Below are 22,468 nucleotides of genomic sequence, written 5' to 3' on the forward strand. Positions count from 1 at the left end.
ATTTACTTAGAGCAATTCAGTGCACACATAAAATAATCATTTAGTCTTGTGGGAAGACAAGAAGTTATATTTCTTTTACTGGGTTTGAGTCTGATCATGCAAGCTGCAGAGCCCTTCTGCAAAATTACTCTTTCGTATGTTTTCCCTAATTTTGCTAGGAGCTGAGGAAATAGGAATTATGGGCAACATCTAGCATGCCCTGCAACAGATAGTCTTTTATTAAAAGGTGCTAGATAAGATACAAAAAAAAATTTTACCCATATCTCACTAAAATATAACCACCTACTATACTGTAGGCTTGCAGATTAACTCAGTTGATATAAACTCTTGTACAAATACATACGTATACATATATTGAAAATTCTTTATGTGTCAAATTATATATGTTCCAATAAACTGGAAGTATGCAGTTCTGCAGTGTTTATGATTGCTTGGACTAAATAACTGATAATAGTCTCCATAATATTATCTGAAATAAAGGAAATGGAGAAAAGAAATTAATTGGGCTTTTTTTTGAGGCAGCAATGTATGCATGCATTAGTCTCCACCAGTACTATGCTGCCTTTATATTTAAATCTTTTTATTGATCAACAGATATTTGTACTTGAACAGGCAGTAATCAATGGAGACAACATGTCACAGTGAGCAAGTAAAGAGTTTGGCAAAGAGTTTGTCTAGCCAGGAAAACTCCTTTCATTTTATCCATGCAGAAATGGTATTAGGTTGCTGAAGTTCTGCTTAAATTTGTGTGTTGCACAGGCTCCAGGAATATATTATACTTCTTTGGTTCTGTTAACAAAAGAAAGGTGTTTTCCAAAAATCCTCTTAGTTGCTAGTTGTAGTTCCTATAGAAGCCTTGACGCACAGGAGTCCCTAATGCCAAATTAAATGCCCTGGGTCTCTGATTTATGGCTCCTCTAGGCAATAGTAGTGTTGGTGAGTTCTTTCATTAATGTTCATGCATCTGAACTAGAAGTAACAGTGGTAGAAGGTTTAATCCTCTTCTGCTGAGTCCGTCTCATTGGTTTGTCTTTGCGGACACTTTTGCAACACCGTCAGATCCTCACATTATGTTGGTGGTAGGCATGTTTAATTCCTCCCTGAAGACTCAAGATAGGAATGAGTTACCAAGCATGGCATGTTGTGCTCTGTGTGCTTTTGGCCTGTGAAGTGTTGAAATTTGTTGACTTAAACAACTTTGTCAGCATGGTTAACACACTCAAGTGGTTAATCCCTTCAGCAAAGGGTGAGTCAAGATAACAGTAAATATTCTTGCATCGTAGGAGCTTGAGACCCTCCACTCAGTTGAACATATTTCTAGCACTGAGACCCAAATCTCGTTAGAAGACTTGGAAAGTGAATCTGTATAAGCCCTGAAAGCCATGGTTGCTTTTTCAGACATGTTGAAGCTTTTTTGTTAATGACTGCTAAATAACAGTAATAGAAGAAGAAAGGCCCGTGGTCTGTGGCAGTCCAGGCAGGTGGGAAGTCAGAGACCAAACAGTACATAGGATGCCAATCTCTTGGTTTGTGATGTGTTGGGAGGTATGGGCTACCCACAAGAAAAGAAGCTTTGAAGAATAACAAGCTTATATATAAAAAAGCATATATTAGCAGCAAAAGTCAGGAGAATAGGGTTCATTATTCAGTTAAAGACCAGTCTTTTCATGGATGAGAGAGCTAGTTAAGAGGCTTGTTGATCCCAGTTTAAAGCAGCCATTAGGCTTAGTTCTTACCAAAGTCTTTTGAGTTTCCTTTCTTTGACCTTTGCCCAGATATGCTTTGAGTGTCTTACAGGCCTCCAGACTTTGTTACACCAAAAGGCCTAAGACTGACTAGCCATCACTTCCTGCAGAGGACACCTGTATCCAGCCAGGTCTGAAGGGAGCGGTTAGCTCTGGTCTTCTCATGAGGGATTTCAGACTGTAGTGGAAGAGGAGACAATAAGCAAGAGAGAGAAATGTGCACTGTCAAATTTCTGTGTTCTCATAGAACCAGGAGGCAACTTATGATTGTTCCTAGAAGATTTAACAGAGAAATCGGTTTCAGTGTCGGCACTAGCTGATAGTCTGTGTTCTTAGACTGCATAATTTAGCCTCTAGAAGAATCCTTTTGATCCTGAAGTTAGTTTTTGGGAAGGAGAAAATTTCGTTTCTTCTTTATGAAAAAAACCATGAAGCTTTGCCAGCCTCTATAAGGACTGTCCGAAGAATCCTCTCTGGACAAATTCAGAGATGTCTTCCTGCATTTTTTTCTGACCAAGAAGTAGAGGCCAGAGTGGTACAGTATGTCTGTCTAAGGATTTGAAGTGAATGCACAGGAGAGAGATTAGCCTGCGAAGGGAAAATATTAATACCATCTCTGACCAGTGACAAAGAAATATGTGAGCTGAAAGTAACTTCTTTGATATATTTGTATGTTTCTGTGCATACACAGATATTCATAAAGAGCACAAATAAAAGGTGCAGAGCTGGCTGCTAGGAGAAGATGGCTGTTTTGCTTGGAGAGAGGTGAATTGAGTTTTTATAGTTATATGCCTTGAAACAATTCAGCAGAAATATAAGCTGCTGGATGTGTGTAAATATAACATGGGATTTTTTTGTGGTTAGTTCATATTATTTACATTTATTGAAACTAACTCCCATTTAGAATAGCTAATGCAGAAATAGCTGCAGAGTCCTCTCTGCTGTGAGGTTGATATCACTTTTGGTGTTGCCTTTCTTTGGACGTGTCATGAATCTTTGAAGAGCTGTCAGACAGACAAAAACAACTTTCAGAATTAGATTTTTAACCCTTATATTTCTTTTCTAGTTTCAAGCCCATTTTTTTGTTTGTTTTAATTAGAGCTGTTGCTCAGTATCCAACTATTTCTCCCAGGGAAGTCCTTAATATGAAATGAAGTTTCAGAGTGCCTCTCTGAGAAGCTCTTGACAAAGAGTCACTTTACTTAAAATAAGGTTTAGTTTTGGGGTTTTATTCTCTCCAGGTGGTGAAGGTGATTTAGATACTGATCAAGCAAAACTTTTGAATGTGTTTTTTAATGTTCTTGTTTTCCAGAACGGAAAGATAAAAATAAAAACAAGCCCACCCTTTTAGAAATTCAGTTAAGTCTTCATTGTAATATGCTGTTATATTTTGTGTATGAGTTTTTATGAATTCAAAAGAAGAATAAGTCTGATAAAGAGAAATAGTAAAATAATAGTATTTAAAAGGTGATGCCCAATGAAGTACTTCTAGTAGGGTATTTAAGTAATTTTTCAGGTAGATTTGAAACACTAGCTAAATTGAATGTATTCCTTAGTGAACAGTATGTCAAGGTGATTTGCATGATTTCTACTGCCAAAATGAACCCTCTAACATGAAATATGCCTTGGAGTATGGTAATGAGAAGGATCCCAAGTTTTCTCACATTTCTTGATAATCTCCACAGAACCGTAACACTTTCCGTATGTTTTTCTGGTTGGCAGGTGGAGTGGATACAACAGCAGGTGGTTAAAAGAAGGATAAAGAGGGATTATAAGCCTGGTGGTACCCAATCCACTTATTTCAATGATCCCAAGTGGCCAAGCATGTGGTACATGGTAAGTACATCCAGGGTCACTGACTGTTTCATGCTAATGTTTCATTCTCCGGTTTGATATTTTGAAAAAGGGTGGAAGAATATGTTCAGAAAAAGCAAATTTGGGGATTTTTATGTAGCTAATAAAGGTCTGTAAACTCCTTAGAAGTATTACAAAAAATTTGTGGTGAGCCCTGCAGTAGGAAGCATTTATTGATGCTTTCATTCATGAATTCTTCCTATTGCAAGATGTTTTGGGAATTACTTATTTGAGGATAAGCTTTCAGCAATGAGAATGGAAGGAACTTAGCCACAACTTGTGAGAACCCACTTGTATTTAATGCTTTTAATTAATTCACTGTCCCCAACATTAATGTATTTTGTCCTGAAGCAGAAGGAGAAAGCCACCAAGACTGACAATTTAGTGTTATAATTACACTCTTTTTAATAAGTAACAATTTCATTTTTGAAATAAATTGATTGTTTATGCTATTTCCTGTCTGACAGAAGTTGTTTTTTTTCTAAAAAACCCCTTTTTTTTTGACGTGGTAGTCACAGTTAAAGCCTGGAGTGAAACTTTGTACTCATGATGTTTTTAAAAATATCCTCATTTTTGCCAGGTGAAAATTTTAGAATTATGGAATGGTTTGGGACAAAGAGACCTTTAAAGGCCTTCTAGTCCAACCCACCGTTCAATGAGCAGGAAGGTGCTTCAATTACATCAAGTTGCTCAGAGCCCCGTTTGACCTGATCTTGAATGTTTCCAGGGATAGGGCACCTACCACATCTCTGGATAACCTGGTCCAGCATTTCACAACTCTCCTTGTAAACAATTTCTTCCTTATGTCTAACCTAAATCAACCCCCTTTTGCTTTAAAACCATTGCCCCTCATCCTACAGCAACAGGTGCTGCTAAAAGTTTTGTCCCCATTTTTCTTAATGATGCCCCTCCAAATATTGAAAGGCTGCAGTAAGGTCTCCCTGGAATCTTCTCCAGGATAAACAACCACAATTCTCTCAGTCTTTCCTCACAGGAGGAATGCTCTGATAATAGATGCTTGTAGCAGTTGCCTGTAATTTTATCAGAAAGGTAGCAGTCTCTATTTATGAACCAGTCATGTTGTCTAGCCACACTACCTTTGCAGCTGGGCCGCAATTGCCAGTCTAACGCAGAAAAGACCTTAGAGCATCAAGTAGACTTCACTGTTTGCTTTGTACAACTTTCAAAATTCCTCATTTCTGCTCCAGTGGAAGAAAATCCTCACTTTCAGACCCTCTGGGAAGAGACTGTTCTGGACTGATTGCATTTACATCCACTGATTAACTCCATGTATTTGCAACATCTTTAGTGGTAGTGGTTTGCTGACATTTTGTTGAAAGACATCATCAGTAAAGTATTAGTGACCGTGGTATTTCATCAGAGAGATTAGATAAAAATATGTGAATGGGGTGACTTCAGGACTGACTTGGGACATTACCAGTTATCCTCATATGACTGTGTTTGTTATTGTTTCCATAGCTGCTTTTGTTAATCTTTCTTAGCTTTGTAAGGTAAAGGGGAAAAAATGAGTTCAAGGTTGGTTAATGGTTTCAGTCATTGCTGTGCTTGAAGAGGTTTTTAGGTTGCTTGCATGTAGTTGAGAAAGTAATAAGAGTAGTAAGAAATTACTCTTGAGTCATTTCTTGAGAAGGTAACAAGTAAACTGTCATATAGGGACTTGCATTTGGATTAATAAGTAACTTCTTTGTGGGCTAAGATTGATACCTTTGCCCACTGAACTGGCACAGTTTCTAACAAGGCCGTAAGTGCAGTTCAGATTTGTTGACAGAAGTAGTTTTATTCAAAGACTTTGTCAGGCCATATCTGATTAATGTTTTTCCTCTCCAAGCTTTTTCTTCACGAGTACCACTTTTCGTAATTTTAATTTTCTAGGCTAGAAATAATACATTTTTGTTTGTGTGATATCCATGGCAAGAAGTTACAAGAGAGAATCAGGCCTTCTTTCTCTTCTGAGCCATCACAGAGTTTAAAAGAAAGAAAAGGTGATTTTCTTCTGTTTTCCCTCCCTCAAAGCAAGGGAAGTTGGGAAAAACCCAAGTTCTTTAGCATAACTTCTGAATCCTGAGGCATCTGTGCTTAACAGTAAAATAATAGAATATTTTTGTAGACTAATTAGCGTATGAAACTTTACCAATCCAACTGTTATTCAAAAGTGACCTACAGAATCAGGTCCAGTTTGCTCAGAATGAATGGATAGCAAAGAAAAAAGGAAGTCCCTAGTTAATATCCTGTTCAAAATTTTGAGTCAGAAGAGAGCTATGTCCCGTACGCCATTCCCAGAGCTCAGGTACCATTGTATCATCATGTTAAATCTAATAAATTTCTTCTCTTCCACTGATGTTGACAAAATAACCTGTTAGCCAGTAATTGGATGAATTATATACAATCAGTTTGCTGATTTTGGCTGAAAGAGTTTGAAGTCAGCTGTTCTGTATTTTTTATTTCGCTTAATTTGAGCTAACAGTAAACAGTGTCTTCAGAATGACTGAGGTGACTTTGTGCCTAATCAATTCCACTGTACCTGCTGGTTGTTTAAATGAGTTTCCTTATCTTGCCTGCATAGAAAAACTACAGAAAGCAAATATATTAATGTATATATACATGTATCTTAAAATCAAGAGGAAGTAAATATAGTTTAAAAAATAGAAATAAATGTGAAGCTGTGGTTAATATAACTAACTTCAGTAGATCACTCAGAGTATTGTTGTTGTTGACCATTTCTTTTTGTTCCCCACTTCAGGAAGAGCTTTGTAGTGATAGGCTGAAACTGGAATCACACAGGCACAGAGGCACAGCTTTCTGCAGCTGTAATTTACCTCTGCTGTGATGATGGGCCCCATTGGATGGGTTTTTAAAAATTTTCTAAAAATAAGGAAAACAGATAAGCATAATGAAAACATTATTTAAAAAACAAAAAACTTCTGAAAGCATACTTGAATAGAAATTGGTTAGCCTACTAAAACATACAATGCCTGGCTGTGCTGTTTCTCCAACTGGTTATGGGACCTAGTTCTGTGGGCTTTTCACAAAGCATTCCTGATTTCCAAAACTGGACTGAAAGGATGAGCAGATCCACAAATACAAGGTGTTTTAGGACATTCAAGGTGGAAGAGGATTATAGCAGTGCCATCAGGGCACAATAAAACCCTGTGACTGAGCCATAGTGGAAAAGAACATTTACCAGTTACTTGGTGAATAATACTAAAGTAATTTCTTAGGTGAAACAGCTATATAATATTGCTGTACAATTATAGATATGGAGTGATGTACTGAGGTTTTTAGAAAGCTGTTGAGGATAAAAGATTTGCTGAGAAGCCTCATCAGTTAGTATTTATTGGTCATCAATCATCACACTTATTGGTATATTTGCACTGTAAGATTTCTGATATAGACAGATGAAACATAATTTATACTGCAGAGAGCAATCCATGCAAGCTGGTGTGTACTAAATTACTTACATCTAGGGCTGGCTGCCTTGAGCTCTGATGCTGAAACCAAAACCCAGGAAAAATTGCTTACTTTTCACTTTCAGTGAGGACTGTGAAGCAAGCATTGCTTTGAGCTTCAGTGAAGTGTCTGGTGAACCCAGCTTACTTCATTTGTTCAGAAAATTCCTCCAGTATGCTACATAATGCTCTCCAGTTACGGCTGTGAGTTCCCAGGGGAGCTATATGAGCATTCACAGAGAGGGACAGACCCTTCTGCTCTGACACAGTATAGTTGCCTCTGGATGGCAGCCAGAATGGGACTAATAAACCTTTATCAGCAGTGAGTAATGTGAGTTTCCTAAGGTCCTGTAGCCATGAAATAAGGTGGAGGTGACAAGTTAGACAGGTGAGTTGCTTCCCGTATGCCACTGAGAAGATCTGTAGGGAGTTGGCTTACCTTGTGCCTCTCCTCCCAGCTCAAGCAAGCAGCAGAGCAGACAAAAAGCTTTTACATCCCTGACCTTGCCATTAATGAGGTCATCTATGGTGAGTGGGACTGTGAAAGGAGACAGAAGGACAAAGGAAAGAGTGACAGGAGCCTGATGAGATGGGTTGGAAAGAGGCAAATGGAGAAGGGAGAGGTCGCAGTGGTTCTGAGTGCTGGCCCAGGTACAGGGAGGCAGAATTCAAGATAGAATTTCATCTGCCATATGCTAACACCACAGCAAATGAATACGTGTCACTCTCCTTTACGACCTCCTAAAAATTTGTTTGACAGCTAAGGAAAAACCTCATTCTCTTTTTATTGCCCTCCCAAGAAATATTCTCTCCTTTCATTTGTACAGTGGAAGCCAAATTGTTGTTCTTTCTGAGGTGGCATGGCATGCTTGAAAGTGTTTTGCATATTTTGTAACTTGGTTTGGTTGTTGCATGCACTTTCATATTTTTGGGTTTTATTCCATGAGAAGCTCAAGCTTTTGGTGTTCTACAAATTTAAGAAGATGATCTGTGACTTAACTTCAGCAGAAGTGCTGCTAGGAAGAACCACTCTGCCTGTCCAAACATTACTGTGTGAATCTGCATGTGGAAACACGTTTTGTTGTTCTCTGTGGACAAGGTAGAACAATAACATGAGGTCAAGTAATACACAATTTGACCTAAATTAATTTCCTTTTGGAAGACAACAGCATACTTTAAGTAATCAAAAGCCTGTAGAAGTGGATTTATCCATGCCTACTGAAAAGAGATCATTAATGAAGATAGTTTAGCAAGATCAGCAAATAGTTTGAAGACAGACTGACCAGATAGGGTTCTTGTTCTGTTCCTTTGGGACATTCAGTTCTGGCTTCTAGATAAGCATACCTGGAAGTGCCCAGAGAACACAAAAGGGAAGCCAGCACCATTTGGGAGTTGTGCCAGCATTTTCACTGAAGCAAGAAGCCATACCGAAATAATTTTCATGCTTGCTTTGGGAGAGCTTTACCTGTCTGTCAAAGATTTGGTAATAAATCATATAGCAAAAGCACACATCCCTCTGCCTACTTGCTACTGTGATTGTATCTTCAGAGGCAGAGTACCCACTTCTAGCTTTACAGAATTTATTTTAAATGGGTTTTTTTTTTTCCTGGACAGCAACTGAGTCACATTAAGAGACTGTAGGTACTTATCTGTATAATGTTCTTTGTGAAATATCATTTGTGTACAGTATTGTGTTTTCCTGCACTGCCTTTTTCTGAGTAGTTTTTTGCAGTTAGTAAGGAAATGATAATGCCTCAAAATCTTTGCTGAATTTCTAATGACATTTGATAAATATTTGCTTTTAGGTTTTGTATGTTGTACTGGGGCACATTTTGGTATATTTCAGTTTTTATCTTAGATTGCTCTTCAGCAGGAAAACCATTAATGTACATACAGAGGTACATAATTACCTGGAAGTACATTTTTCCTCTTTACAAAGGAGAAGGAATCATTGCTTTCTAAGAGCAGTTTTCAAGAGCAGCTGTTTAGTTAACTATCCACTTTTCAGATTTTTAAAAATCAAAATCAACTAATGTCAGAAAGCAAAACAATTTCTTATGCCATGCAATACTGAATACTCTGTTTATTTACTGAAAAAAAAAGAGAGGTAATTTAATTAATAGAAAAAATACTGATTTGTTCCAAACATTCACTTTATGTCTTGTTTTGCTGTTGTTTGCATACTAAAATCGCAGATACTTCAGGAAACGTATTTTATCTCTTAGATAAGGTATTATCTCTAGGAAATATATACTGGGAAATGTATTATATCTACTTAACTAATATTTTGTACTTTTTTTCACCTCAAGAACACTGTGCATACATCAGGAATGCCAAAATGACCAAAAGTACAGAGTCACAGTGCAGAATTGATTCTGAGGCTTGTCTGTCTTTGTGGTCTGATTGATAAGGAATGAACTAGTGTGACGTGTTCAGTTTGCCCTCATCAGAAGCATACTCATAACCTATGAGACTTTTAGGAATTTCTGATTCAAACAGTTACTATATTACCTCCCAACCAGGAGGCAAAAATTCAGTGTTATGCAAGTGTAAGGCAATGTCCTAACCATTCAGTAAAGAGGATAAAGGAGAGTCTGGATAATGCTTTTAGTCGTATGATTTAGTTTCAGGTAACAGCACAAGACCTCAAGTCTCCTCAAGGTGAGGCAGGTAGAACTTTTTGGAAAATATTCCAATTCTGAGGTGTGGAGCAAATTAGGTAACATCTGTGCTTGCTCTTTTGCTGAGAAGATTATAAATTCTGCAGAACTGGCTGTTTCAAAATGAACTCATTTCCAGCTAACAGCAGAAAAACATGGTGGTCAGGGGGAGGAATTGTGCAGGAGTAAAGAGCCTCAGATATCCCCGAGAGATGGAAGTGTAAATCGTTTAAGGTATTCATACTACTTTTCCATACTTTCTTCTACAGTGATAGAGTTCACTAAATCATGAATAGTATGCCATTTAAGCATTTAATTTCCTGTCTTCATTGATTTTTATGTGAATTTCTAACAAACAAAGCAAGTTATTTTCAGTTTTGAAAACAGTTTGAAACTATATTAAACCCATGTAGTATAAGCACAGTGGCTTAATGAGAGGCATATATATGATAGACTAAATATGAAGTGTATAGCAGGGTTTTCCCTCTCCTGTGTCTTTTGGACAAGACAGTTTATTAATAAACACTAAGTTACTGCTTGGGAATAAAAAACTGCTGATTGGGTTTTATGAATACCAGCTCCTAGTCATACAATCGTATTTGGAGCCAGAAATCCCATTTAGGAAGAAAAAAAGAGAAGTTAAGCAAAGAAAAAGCATTTCTGAAATTACAAAAAACTCTTCCATAGCCTGGTTTAAGTTTGAATCACTTTTTCTCATTATAAGTCTCCTGGTTTGGCTGAAAATAAGCTGTTGAGGAAGGTTTGTTAAATGTAAGCTTTCACATACAGAGTTTGGATGGGCTTTATATTATACCAGCTGCTGAAACACTGAAATCCATATACCCTTTATTAACTAGGACCTCATATACACATGAATTGGAGTGCTGATAAAGAAATTAATATAGCCTACTTAGAAAGTGTTACAGCTCTTGCATCTTGGTAACGAGTCAGTCTGCTTACTTTCAGGAAACATGATTCTGAAAAAAAAATCTAAATTCTTGTAGACCACTGAATTTGTGTTGAAGAATCAAGACCCTTTTCTGATGGTTAAGTTTCCCAAGATACCACCAAACCTTGAGGCTCTGTGTTCATCCTACCACCTGCAGTATCTTTACCCCTAGCTCTTCAATCCTGTCCCCATCCTTTACATCATCTCTTATGACTACCTGAACTACCGAGAAAAAACTACAAACAAACAAGCAAACAAAAAAATTCCAACCAACCAAAGGAAAAACACCAATAGAAACCTCAAAATAATAGACTAAAGGAGGATGGATTGAAATTTTCATCAACAACACTGAGGAGTTAGATTGTTCCAGCTTTCTTGAGGATCTTGACCCTCAATTTATGGTAGCTATCCACTTAGTTTTGATTTAATTATTAGAGGTATTTGCTACTCTCACATGGTTGTCCCTTTTAAAACATTGCCACCTGCAATTTCCATCTGCTCCCACTCAAGATTGGTGATGAAATACTACATAACAGGATAAAAGTGTTCTGAAAGTGGAAGCATTATTCTACTTTGTGCCTGTCCTTTGGAAATGTTTGCCCTTACACACCATAACATTGACCCATTGTCATTGATACTGACCAGTGAGAGAGAACGAAGTTCTGAAGGTTCCTGCCTTTTATACCCACTCACACTGGGCATGAGGTGTGGTCTGCTTTCACTGTCTGGCTGCTGCTGCTTTACCAGTATTCAAAAGTTTCAAATGTTGACCTCACTGTGTGAAGCAGCTTTGATCTTGTTTGTAATACAGTGATAGCACAGTGATAGCCAAAGACCATATTGTACATTGTGTAAACTATAACCACTGACACATTCTGAGGACTAACTCAGGATTTATTCTTCTGAATTAATCTACATGGGTGACCAAACCCACTTTTTAAGCTTGGTTTGTTACTCTACAAAGGCCTAGAAAAAAATCTTCAGTGGTCTCAATGTTTGAAAAATTCATACACAAGAGTTGTCCCGTGGTCTAATAGGAGAAGTCAAATGATGGCTGAGTCATTCATCTCTTCTCATCTCTTGGCATGTAGAAGTTCTACATGTAGAGTGTGAGTGGAACAGAGGTTATGACCCACGTTGCCTCCAGGCAGGCACCAAGCAGCAGAGGTCTCCTGATGCAGTCATGTTCTATGAGGAAGAACAGGGACAATTTGCGTGTCTGTATATGTGTTTTGATTAAAAAAAAAAAAAAAAAAAAAATTAGAATTCTAACTTACCAGTTATTCTAAGTTACTTTTCTTGTAGGCATTTGTCAATAGGGATACTACTAGGAAATGAACTCATATAGGAAAATTCAATTAGAAGGAATGCATGCAATGACAGTATTAGGCAGATTTTCCCCATTTCTCCTTTTGGTGGCAAGGAGATTATAATCACACTGTATGCTGTTGCTCATTTGAGTTGTGTTGTGTTCGGAGAGGCAAGAAGAAAAGTACTTACTGTGGATTGAAAAGTCCTCACTTCGAATATTGTATCCATGTTAAGTCCTGGCATCTGTAAGTCAAAGGATGATAGTTTAAAGTGCCTAAACGGGGAAAAAGCCAGCTGTTTTGGCTGTTCGTAAGAATGAAAAAAGAGATCTTTTAATAACAAAAGTTCTATCTGTAATGATGTTGTTAGTGAGATAATGTGCAACAAAGTATACAGGCATGTGATCAGATCCCACGCACCTCACAGGAATTAGGCATCCCCCTGAGTGCCTTGCAGATCAAGGATAGATTTAAGCATATTCCTAAACTTAATGTGTACTTTAAAGTTCTGTTGATTTTTCTCAGCGTCCTCCAAGCCAACATTAATTGGCTGCTAATTGGCCCAAATTTTGTGTTGTAATAACCTTGTCATTACATTAGTTGGTTTTGTTGATTGTTTTATGTCAAATGCTCAGTCTCTAGAGGAATTGATGAGGGTGTCTGTAAAAAGACTGAAATGGATCTTTAGTTGAATTAATATAAAAGCTGTATTTATATTGCACAACACCAAGGTTATAAAATGAAACCAGCTTTCTTCTTGCTTTCTTTAGAAATCTTTTTTCCTTAAAAACTCATACCAATAGCAGAGCAACCACACAAATCCATATTTTTCTGTTTTAAAACAATTCGTATCTATGTAGTAATGCTTATGAACTAAACTTCTTAAATTTTTCTCCAGAGGTAATTAAAAATCTTTTTTCAAAATTTTACTCTTTTCAAAAATGTTGTCACCCACTCCTAAATGTAGATGTCTTGCATTAACTTTGGCATAAAATAAACACCATTGCTTTCCTGCTAGTTTTCAGAAATCAGAGGGTCTGGGTGTTGGTGGGCCTCATTTCTGATTAAAATCAGTTCAGCAGCATAATTATGGTAGAGCTCAGTAAGAACTTTCATAAGCAGATTCACAAATAGTGAAATTAACCATTGCAGCACTGTAAGTCTGGTGAACTTCAACAGGAACTTTCACAAACATAGATTCACTAATAGTGCAGTTTATTGGAGCAATAAATTATAGATTATTTTAGATTGCCAGTGATAAATTCACTAGACCTTCAAAATGCAAGCGCACTTTGTACATGTACTACATATACAGTAGTATGTAGAAGTATTCCTGAGTATATTCCAACTCAGTTGGAGGTGCAAAACTTAACTAAAGAGGTGCCCCTGCTTTTGGGAGATGAGCAAGCCCATTCACTTTTCTGCAAAGGTTGTTGTATTCTCATTCTTTGCCCTAGAGGATTTCGAATGCCAATTTATACTTTTGGAAGTAGTGAAGGTGAGACTATAGTCAAATATTCTGTAATTAACATCAAAAATGGTGGTGCTGGGTAGCCACTTTATATGTGAATGAGATATCGAGAGTAGCTCAGAGATTACAAACTATGGGTCTTGTGCAAAGGTGGAGCAGAAAGGTGACAATTTAGCATCAGTCACTTTTCCACCTGGCTAATTGCAGCATTAGGGGTCATTCTCCACCTGATAACCCATCACTCCATCAGCAGGCCATCATGCCCCCTTAGCCACACATCTCATGGCATATCTCACAGCTGCAGCCCTCATTCCTACTAGATGTCAAAAGGGGAAAAAGTACAAAACATCCCCTCATTTGAATGTTTCATATCAGTTCTGTGCTTAGATCTCCACAGCTAATCACCTGTGAACAGACAGGTTCATTTGAGTGGCCTGCTGTCTCTCCAAAGACATGGTAAATAAATTCCTGCTCGTTGCAGAACAGTTGGACTACATGACCTTTAAAATCATCTAGTTGACTTTTGACATTTTTGCTTAGCATATTTAATTGAGATTTAGTCATAGTAATTAATGTTTTAGTGGGTATTTAGAGTGGAGTTATTCATTATATGCTTATATGTAAGCCAGCATCCAGCTGAAGCTTCCTCTCAAATTATTTGAAGGTAGTTAAATGGCAGAAAAATTAGTTCTTAGTTTTCCCATATTATACTTCTTACTGAGTCTTCAGTGGAGTTCCTGACACAGAGCTGCTTCAGTCTCACAGAAATCAGCATCAGGATCTGAACCTCTTTGGTTAATTCTCCTTTGGTTTGATTGAGCATTGTCTTGATGATTAAAAATCTTAAGCCTTGTAGTTGCATGTTTATCTTGCTCTGTACTTTTCTTGTTAGGCCATTCTTTACTAGATTAAACAAATATTCCCCCTTCAAAAATATAATCATGTTGAGTTACTTGCATGCTGCAATCAAGCCATGTCTTCACCCTCTGAGATAAAAGAGTTTCTTTGAGCTTGTTAAGAATCACTGTAAATTGTGTTTATACCACTTATTTCAGACAATAACCAGCAAGAAAACAAGCAACAACTCAGTGTTCATTCTCCGGTAACATACTCCGTAGAACTTCAGTACTAGGCACATGCATGTATCATTCCAGAAATAACATCACTGCTGTCATTAAGAAAAGTGTCTTAACCCACTTCTTGCTACCCCACTGCTTAACTACCAAAGAATAATATATAGCTTCACAGAGCATTTTTTGAAGTTGTAGGCGATTGTCTACCTTACATCTTAAATCCTTTTAACCATTACTGGGTTTTATGTAGACTCACATTTTAAGCCTTGCACTCTTAATCCCGCAGGCATAATTTTTTGTATGATTTTATATAAAATTATATTACAAACACACTGCTTAAATAGGTTCATCTTCATAAGTGATCGTGATCACTGTCTCTGTTGCTCTCTGTACTTTCCACTCTACTAACTTTTCTGTCTTCAGATTTGAGACTGTGCTATATAACAACAGTTTCAACTTTCTTAACTACAGGTAAACAGCAGAGCCTCTTAAGATTTGAGACTTAATAATTGCACATGCTAAGTAATGTTTCCTTAAACAAACTGTATGTTATGAAATCATAATGGATTCAAAGTACAAACTGATATGTCAAATCTTCTGTTAGCTTCCTTATGAGTGGATATGTTATTAAATGCTTACAGATTCGTACTATGTCTCTAATGGATCCAAAGATCTCACTACAGTTTTTAAGTAAGCAAAACCATTTTTGTTGCGTGGTTTGTTTCCATGGTAGAACATAACAGCTGGGAAAAAGTAGTTTACTGGAGGTACATTGTATTTCCTTCATAATTCTCCCTTTTACTTGGAAGAACCTTTCTAACTTTGCAACAAATTTTTGCACATTCATTTTAAAATCATATTTCCAGTTAAACAGCAGACTCTTTGTAGGAGAAACAAAATTAGGAGGGAAAAGATGATCCATTTACAGCTCAGATTTGAAAATGGAATCAGCTGAGATCAGAAAGCTAACTGACAGGAATCATAGAAGATAATGGTGGTAGGAATGACAAGGGAAAATGCAGAGAGTGTTATAATATAACAAGTACAAAGAATATTTTGTAGTGGTAGTACCAGAAAAAGTGGTGGGCACAGAGGAATTGTCAACAGTCATAAAATTAAGAACTTGGACTTCTAGTTTACTTTTGATTGTATATATTTTTTCCTTCTGATCATAGCTTTCTTTAGTTCTTTCTTTGAGTGTTTTTTTCTGCAGACTTCCTGGATTTGTAAAGATATCTGCAAATTCTGAAATAGTTATCATGAATGGTATCATTTCAGTGTAGAGACTGCCCTATCCACAGTATAAACCAACAGTCATGAATGTGATTTTCTTCCATTTGTTGTTAGACAAATTACATTTGATGTGCGTAAAAGGTGCTTACACTAAGGTTGTATAGTCTCTCTATCTAGAGGAATACATTCCTATAGTATTAATTCAAAACTGTGCTTTCAGATTAGTTCCATATATTCAAGTACTTTACTTGCAGCTGGGAGAAGTTCCTTCATAGCAGTGCTGAAATCAGTGGAATCGATGTGTCTTTAATGCTAAAATCAGGATTTTGTTTAGCAGCAGCTCCCCAAGTCCCTTAAAGCTCAATAGACACCTGTGTCCACTTCTCCATAAAAACAGTGTTTGCAAGTACACTGGACATCTCCAGAACCTTTCTGCAATATCTGTATTTTCTGAGATAGCTTTATCCTGACACTCTGCTGAGATTTCCTATAAGACCCTTTGCAATTTTGACATTTTTACATACACTGTCTATTTTTCACAGTCTTTCGTGCACAGCTGGGTCATAAATCTCTGGACTAACCTTCTGCAGCATTGCAGAAGAACTTCAGAATTTAGTCATCTGAGTCAAATTTCCTGAGACAGTAACAAGAATAATTGTGTGATGCTTCTTTATCTTATGCAAAACTTTTCTGGATTTTTGTTGGGTTTTTGTTGTTGTTCTTGAGTAATCTTTCCTTTTCCTTCTCAGGCCTCCCTAGCTTCTGTAGGCTAGTTCTCTCATTTATGCCAGGTGATTTCATCTGCAAAATATAACTATCCACCCCCTCTAGTGGTTTGGCCTTATCTGTCCAGGTTTCACTTATACTACACAGTGGGCCTTGCATTCATCAAACATAGCACACTCAAATGGTGAAAAGACTATTGGAGTCTACAGCACTTACTTCCCTGTAGGCAAACTAGAATAGCAGCCATTCATCTTGGTCTGATCCTCTACTGTTAATGAATTTTCACAGCATGCGTTTCCAGTGTTAGATGAAACACTTTTATGAGGCTGTCTAAGGAGGGTATGAAGTGATTTCTGTGCTTCTGTCTCAAGAGAGTAGTTTCATGATCTTAAAATTTGTCCTCTGGCAAGTTATAATCTCCTGTGATATACCAGAGCAAATAATTGACCAAGGATACAATAATCTGACGGCTTTTATAGCTCTTAGGGAAAATGCTTCTAGGTATCAAGTAGCATGGATGTTTATTCCTGAACTGAATGCACTGTGAAACAGTTTTACCCTCGGAAACACCACATGCATTTGCCATTACTAGTAATGGAATATGGCGTTCTCTTCATATTCTGACCTATAAGTGCACTGTATTTCCTACCTGCTTTGGTTCCTTGAGAAAGAGCAGGACATGTATCTTTCCTTAAGCCTCCTGAACAAGTCCTGTTGTCTCATATCCGCCCCCCCCCGCCCCCCGACCATTGTCCCTCTGTCCCTCCTTCTCCCCCCAGGACATCCCTCCATTAACACCAGATGTCATGAGGTGTCATATTGCCTCATGGATCAGAGGGACCAGACCACAACATAACATAGAGAAGAAAAACTGCAGCAGTGCAAGAGTCCTTAAAAGTTCCATACAAGCATTCAGAGTCAACATCTCATCATCTTTTTCCTTTAAAGTCCTCTCATTCCTACAAGTTTATAACATTCTTAGAAAAACAAGTTTCCTGGTCCATCCTCTATCAGTTCCCTGCCCATCCCCAGAATCCCAAAATAGTATATACTTCTTAAGCACCATTCTTCCCTTTTCACTGTAACATGAAAAGAGATGGGAAAGAGAAGGAAGTGGATTTGTGTAAGCCCCAGGCTCCTCCCACTCATCAGTCAGTCCCTTGGAAGGTTAGTGCTTAATTGAAGCTGTCTGCTCAGGGCCTTCTTTCCATACAGTTATTTCAATTCTGTAAGATGTGTTTACTCAAAGTCTAAATAAAACTACCTTCTTCTTCCGTTCTCCTTAACAAGTTGATGTAGAAGTAATGGTCTTTGACTTGAAAACAGCTTAAAAAGTAAATTGTGAAGAGTCTGTCTTTAGTAGTGTAGCAAGAATCTTTAGAAATTTATGAAAACTATTTTAAAGCAATGTTTAACATCTCTCTCTTTAATTTTTACCATAGAAATAATGAAAATATCAGATCTAGCTAGAGAGAGAGAGGGACAAATTTGATCTTGCTAGAGAACTGCAACTGCATGAACTGATGCATTAAAAAAATAGGCGTCTTTGGACTTCCTGTAAAACTGCTCTATTTTTCTTTCTTTTTTGTGATTTAGAAGAGGTCAAATAAAAAAAAAAAAAGAGTCAAAGTCCACATAAAATGGTAAAATGGTAAAATGGAAGGAATTGTCTCTCTGAGGAATCATTTGTCCTTCGTGAATACTGAATCCCCAGGGTTGATGGTGCACTGCTGAGGCCAGGGAGCAGCTGTTCTTTTCACATATTCTAATTAGTAAAAGAAGTTCCATACTTTTTTTTTTGTACACAGGTCTTTGGGCAAGTAAAAATACATTACCTTTTGATCTGCTTCCTGCACTTCTCATGCTAAGTAGGCTATTTGTACAGTATTGGTGCTATCAAGAGTAGCAGCAGCAGTAGCAGTAAGTCATTGTACAGTGATCTTGAGAGAATGTGGCCACATCCAGACATATATTTCAATGCATGCTTCTGTCCTTCTGGCATTTTTTGGCAGTAACCACAGGAAATTGTTTATTTTTTTTCCTCTCTCTACCCAAGATATTCTACATACTGTTCTTATATTTCTCCCAATGCTTCCCAGGGAGAGTCCATACATTGGCATATACCTTTCGGAACATGACTCTCGACACATGAGTAGTGATTCAAGGATATACAAGATGCACCAGGTCTAATATGCCATTTATTATTATTATTGTTGTTGTTATTATTTATTATTATTATTATTATTATTATTATTATATTGTGGTGAATCTTTCACAGTGGTTTTAAAAAGTTTTTTAAATGAAACTTTTCATATTTGCCTCTTAGTGGAGGTGGCAGAACATGCACAATAACCATAAGGCATTTTTAGCTGCTTTACTTTCTTGGCCTTGAAGGAATCTCTCCTGTTGCCACCACATGGGTGTTGGGGTTTTAGGAGTTCTCCTTCTGTTTTCTCTTTCTCTTAAAGAATTTTCCCCATACATGTTGCCAGGGGGACAAATTACTGGATGCTTAATTAAAACAAAAGACCTGGCCACAGGGGGAGGGGTGCATCTGGCTACTCTCTTTTCACCTGGGCTTGTGGGCTGTGAGTTGTTGTGTTTGGACGGGGAGAGAGGCTGGATGGAATTTGTCAGCACTGGAGGCTTCTGCTTTTTCAGCTGCCTTCCCTCCACCAGAGAAACCCCAGGATCCCAAGCCCGCCTTTCCCTGCCCCGCTGGGAGCTGAGCTGCGGCCGCCCTGCCCCTGCCGTTGCTTTGAGCCTTTGCTACTCTGTAGCCCCGCACGCCCTGCCTGCTGAGACCTCCGGGGAGTTCCCACCTCAGCTCTGGAGTTCGATACATCGCGTCTGCCACCCGGGATTTGTGCTCGTCCCTGCCGCTCCAGCCTGCCGCTCCAGCCTGCTGTTGCCCAGGGTCCGGCCGGACACCGGGATCGGCTGCCCAGGGCTTTGCGAAGCCTTTGTCCCATCCCTTCCCGGCATCCCAGGCCACCAGGGCCGCGTGCTCCCCGAGCTCGCTCCGGAGCGCCCCCTGCAGCCGCGGGGGAACCATCGCACCTGCCCTGCTCACCGGGAGCCGCCAGCGCCCCTGCCGGCTGCGAGCGGAACTGCACCCCAGGGGAAAGGGCCCGACAGCCGAGATGTTTGCTGTTACTGCCAGAGTTGTTGTTTGTTTGCCTTGTTGTACACATATAGATATATCATAGTAAAGAACTGTTACTCCTATTCCTCATACCTTTGCCTGAAAGCCCCTTAATTTCAAAATTATAATAACTTGGAGGGAAGGGGGTTGCAATTTTTCTTTTTTTCATTTCAAGGGAGACTCCTGCCTTCCTTGGCAGACACCTGTCTTTCAAACCAAGACAATGGGAAAGAAACAGGACTAGAGGCAGATGTCCTAATGGAGACACAGGTTATGGTGCATGTAGGAGGAGGTGATGTTAGAGGCAGTTGCAGCTGGGAGAGAAACTCTGCTGTCTGAAGACCTAGAAGTGGGGGAACTTCCACTCCTACAAAGGGTGCACTGTCATCAGCCTGTGGAACATGGACATAAAAGGCTTCCCTAAATTAATTTGTATTTAAACCAGCACACAGTTTACAGAAAAAACACCAGTATTGATTTTAAAAAGTGCCAATGATGAAAAAGTGCTGGACTTGTCTTGAACACAAATTTATCACATTATGAATTATTCTGGTTTTGTTAAGAATAGCAGTTTGATCACAGCCAAAAGATAACATTTATGAACTCCCTATTTTTCACTGCGAAAACCCATGTATGTAGGTTTGTAAGTTATTCTTGTCTCCCTATAGTCACCAGATACTCTTAGGAATATAAGAAGCCCTTTCATATTGATTTTCTGTTCTCCTTCATTGCTTAAACAGGCAAAAAATAATGTATGTCTGTGATTGCTTTATTGGCCTCTAAGTGTATTCTTTGTTAATGAATCAGTGAAGCTTAAGAACCAAATTCATCTCTAAAGTAAATTAACTAAACCCTCTGAAGCTGCACAAGCAATAAAAATTGGAATTAAATATTTAATATGATGCAGCCTTGAAATATTTCTCTTGATACAGATACAGATAAAAAAAGTGCCAATTCAGTAAAGCATGACTCCAGAAGTCAGATAATACTTCAGGCAAAATAATCTTGCATTTGAAATTAACCACACTCTACATTATCTGCCTGCTCCTGCTAGTTCTTAAAAATAAAGTGTGCAGCAACAATCAGAAACTATTTAAAGATGTAACTCAGAAGGAAATACTTTTCCTATACAGTTAGGAAGTGCTGTTTATCATGCACTTAGTATCAGATTATGCCTGAGGGAAAAAAAAAATTCTGCAAGTGTTCCTCCTTCTAAAAATTCTTCTTTGATCGTCTGTTTATTGTGATAAAATAATTTTTTTAAAGTGAGAAATACTTTTAAAAAGAAATATTATTTTAATAGTCTAGTTAGAAAATGTAGCTTTCAAGTGCTTACTCTGGAGAAGCCAAAAAGTCAGTTCAGTAGATCACATTGTCTTAACAGAACAAGATGTCCATTTTAATACGAACCCTAGCTTTCCAAATCTCTTGATTACTACCTTGCTTGCTTCTTTCATTCCCGTTTAAAATTGGATCACCTGAAGAACATAATAAAAAATACGTTATTTCTCTTTTTTTTTTGCAGGAAAGAGAGAATAATTGGCAAGTTTTAACTTAAAACACTGCACATACCTGTACTTCAGAAAGCTGAATGTAGCATTAGGATGTCTCCTCTATTAAAAAAGTTACGAATTTTGCTGCCCATGCATTTGCCTGGACCAAGCTAGGAGTGCCAAATGCCCCACATTACATTCCCTTCACAGAAGAGGGAGATAGTCAACTTCTTTAACTCCCCAGAATGTCAGAATCAGCCCTGTGTGTCCCCTTTCTCTCTGCTTGTGTTGATCAAGGCAAGCTGTAGGTCCTTGACTGTCCCTCCTGTACAAGCAATCTTGTGCAACTGCTGTCCTCTCCATGCTTGCGGGTTGGTAGCTGACAAAACCCCCTGTTGCAGAGAACAGGACTGTAGTCTTTTTGTTTCTGTCTGTGCCAAAGACCATTTCACTGCTACTCTAAGGAAACCAGACTTCGTTGTTGTTCCTGCTTCTGTTCTTCTCAGTACTCAGAGTCTATCTTTTCTAATCCCTGACTGGGGTCTAGTATTTCAGAGCTTTCCCGGGATCAGAATTACAAGTAGTCTTCCACTAAATGAGATCCAGAACTTTTCAAACTCAAAATTGGTATTCAAAATTGTGTCACTCTGATTATCATGTTTCTCTATATCCCCATAGATATTGACTAGATCTTGCCAAATACCTTCTTGTAACTCAAAAACTACAAGAAACCAGTGCAGTGAAGTCATGAAGAGTTACAGAGGGCACAATATGCCATTTCTGAGAAACTGCATGTCACAAAATTAGAAACTTCTGTTTCTACTCTGTTTTTGTAGACTAATAGGCATTGCAAAGCAAGACAGAATCGAATTTTAAAAAGTTATTTTTCTTGTAATTTGATTTTAATCTCTGTAATTCCAAAATATTCTAATCATTGATATGTTCTTGATTTTTCAGTTTAACTCTTCAGTTTTGTTCCTAATCCCTAACTGGATATACCAAGACTCCAACTACAAAAATTAGTTTGGCAGACATATTAAGATAATGATAGTGACCATAAGGTAGATTTTAGAGATGATTTCACAAAATAACTATGAGAATCCACATCCGTGTCTGACACTGACTACAACATGCAAACTTCAGAAAATCAATCTAATGTTATATCTGCTTGTTAATTGCAAAAAGGCAGGCTTCCAAAATGTCTGTCCAAAGGTATAAAAGATATATCTAGAATAAGATATATTATGTGTTTTTATGCTCATAAATTGAATTTCAAGAATGGGAAAAGTTCAGTATTTGAAATTTTTCATACAATAGCCCTCTTTCTTCCCATATGTACTTC

The 22,468-nt window shown here is 37.9% G+C and overlaps 1 protein-coding gene across 1 annotated transcript in view; it reads left to right on the forward strand.

The window, feature by feature from the left end:
* Window positions 1-22,468, forward strand: part of PCSK5 (proprotein convertase subtilisin/kexin type 5) — a gene marked incomplete at both ends in the record, with an annotated part of 173,808 nt that overhangs the window by 41,842 nt on the left and 109,498 nt on the right. Inside the window, one exon of the mRNA XM_082302244.1 lies at window positions 3,468-3,581. Within this exon, the coding sequence (XP_082158370.1) occupies window positions 3,468-3,581 (114 nt within the window). The remainder of the gene's footprint in view (window positions 1-3,467; window positions 3,582-22,468) is intronic.

This window comes from Coloeus monedula, assembly GCF_965178545.1.
Source record: "Coloeus monedula genome assembly, chromosome: Z".
NCBI classification, from domain to species: domain Eukaryota; kingdom Metazoa; phylum Chordata; class Aves; order Passeriformes; family Corvidae; genus Coloeus; species Coloeus monedula.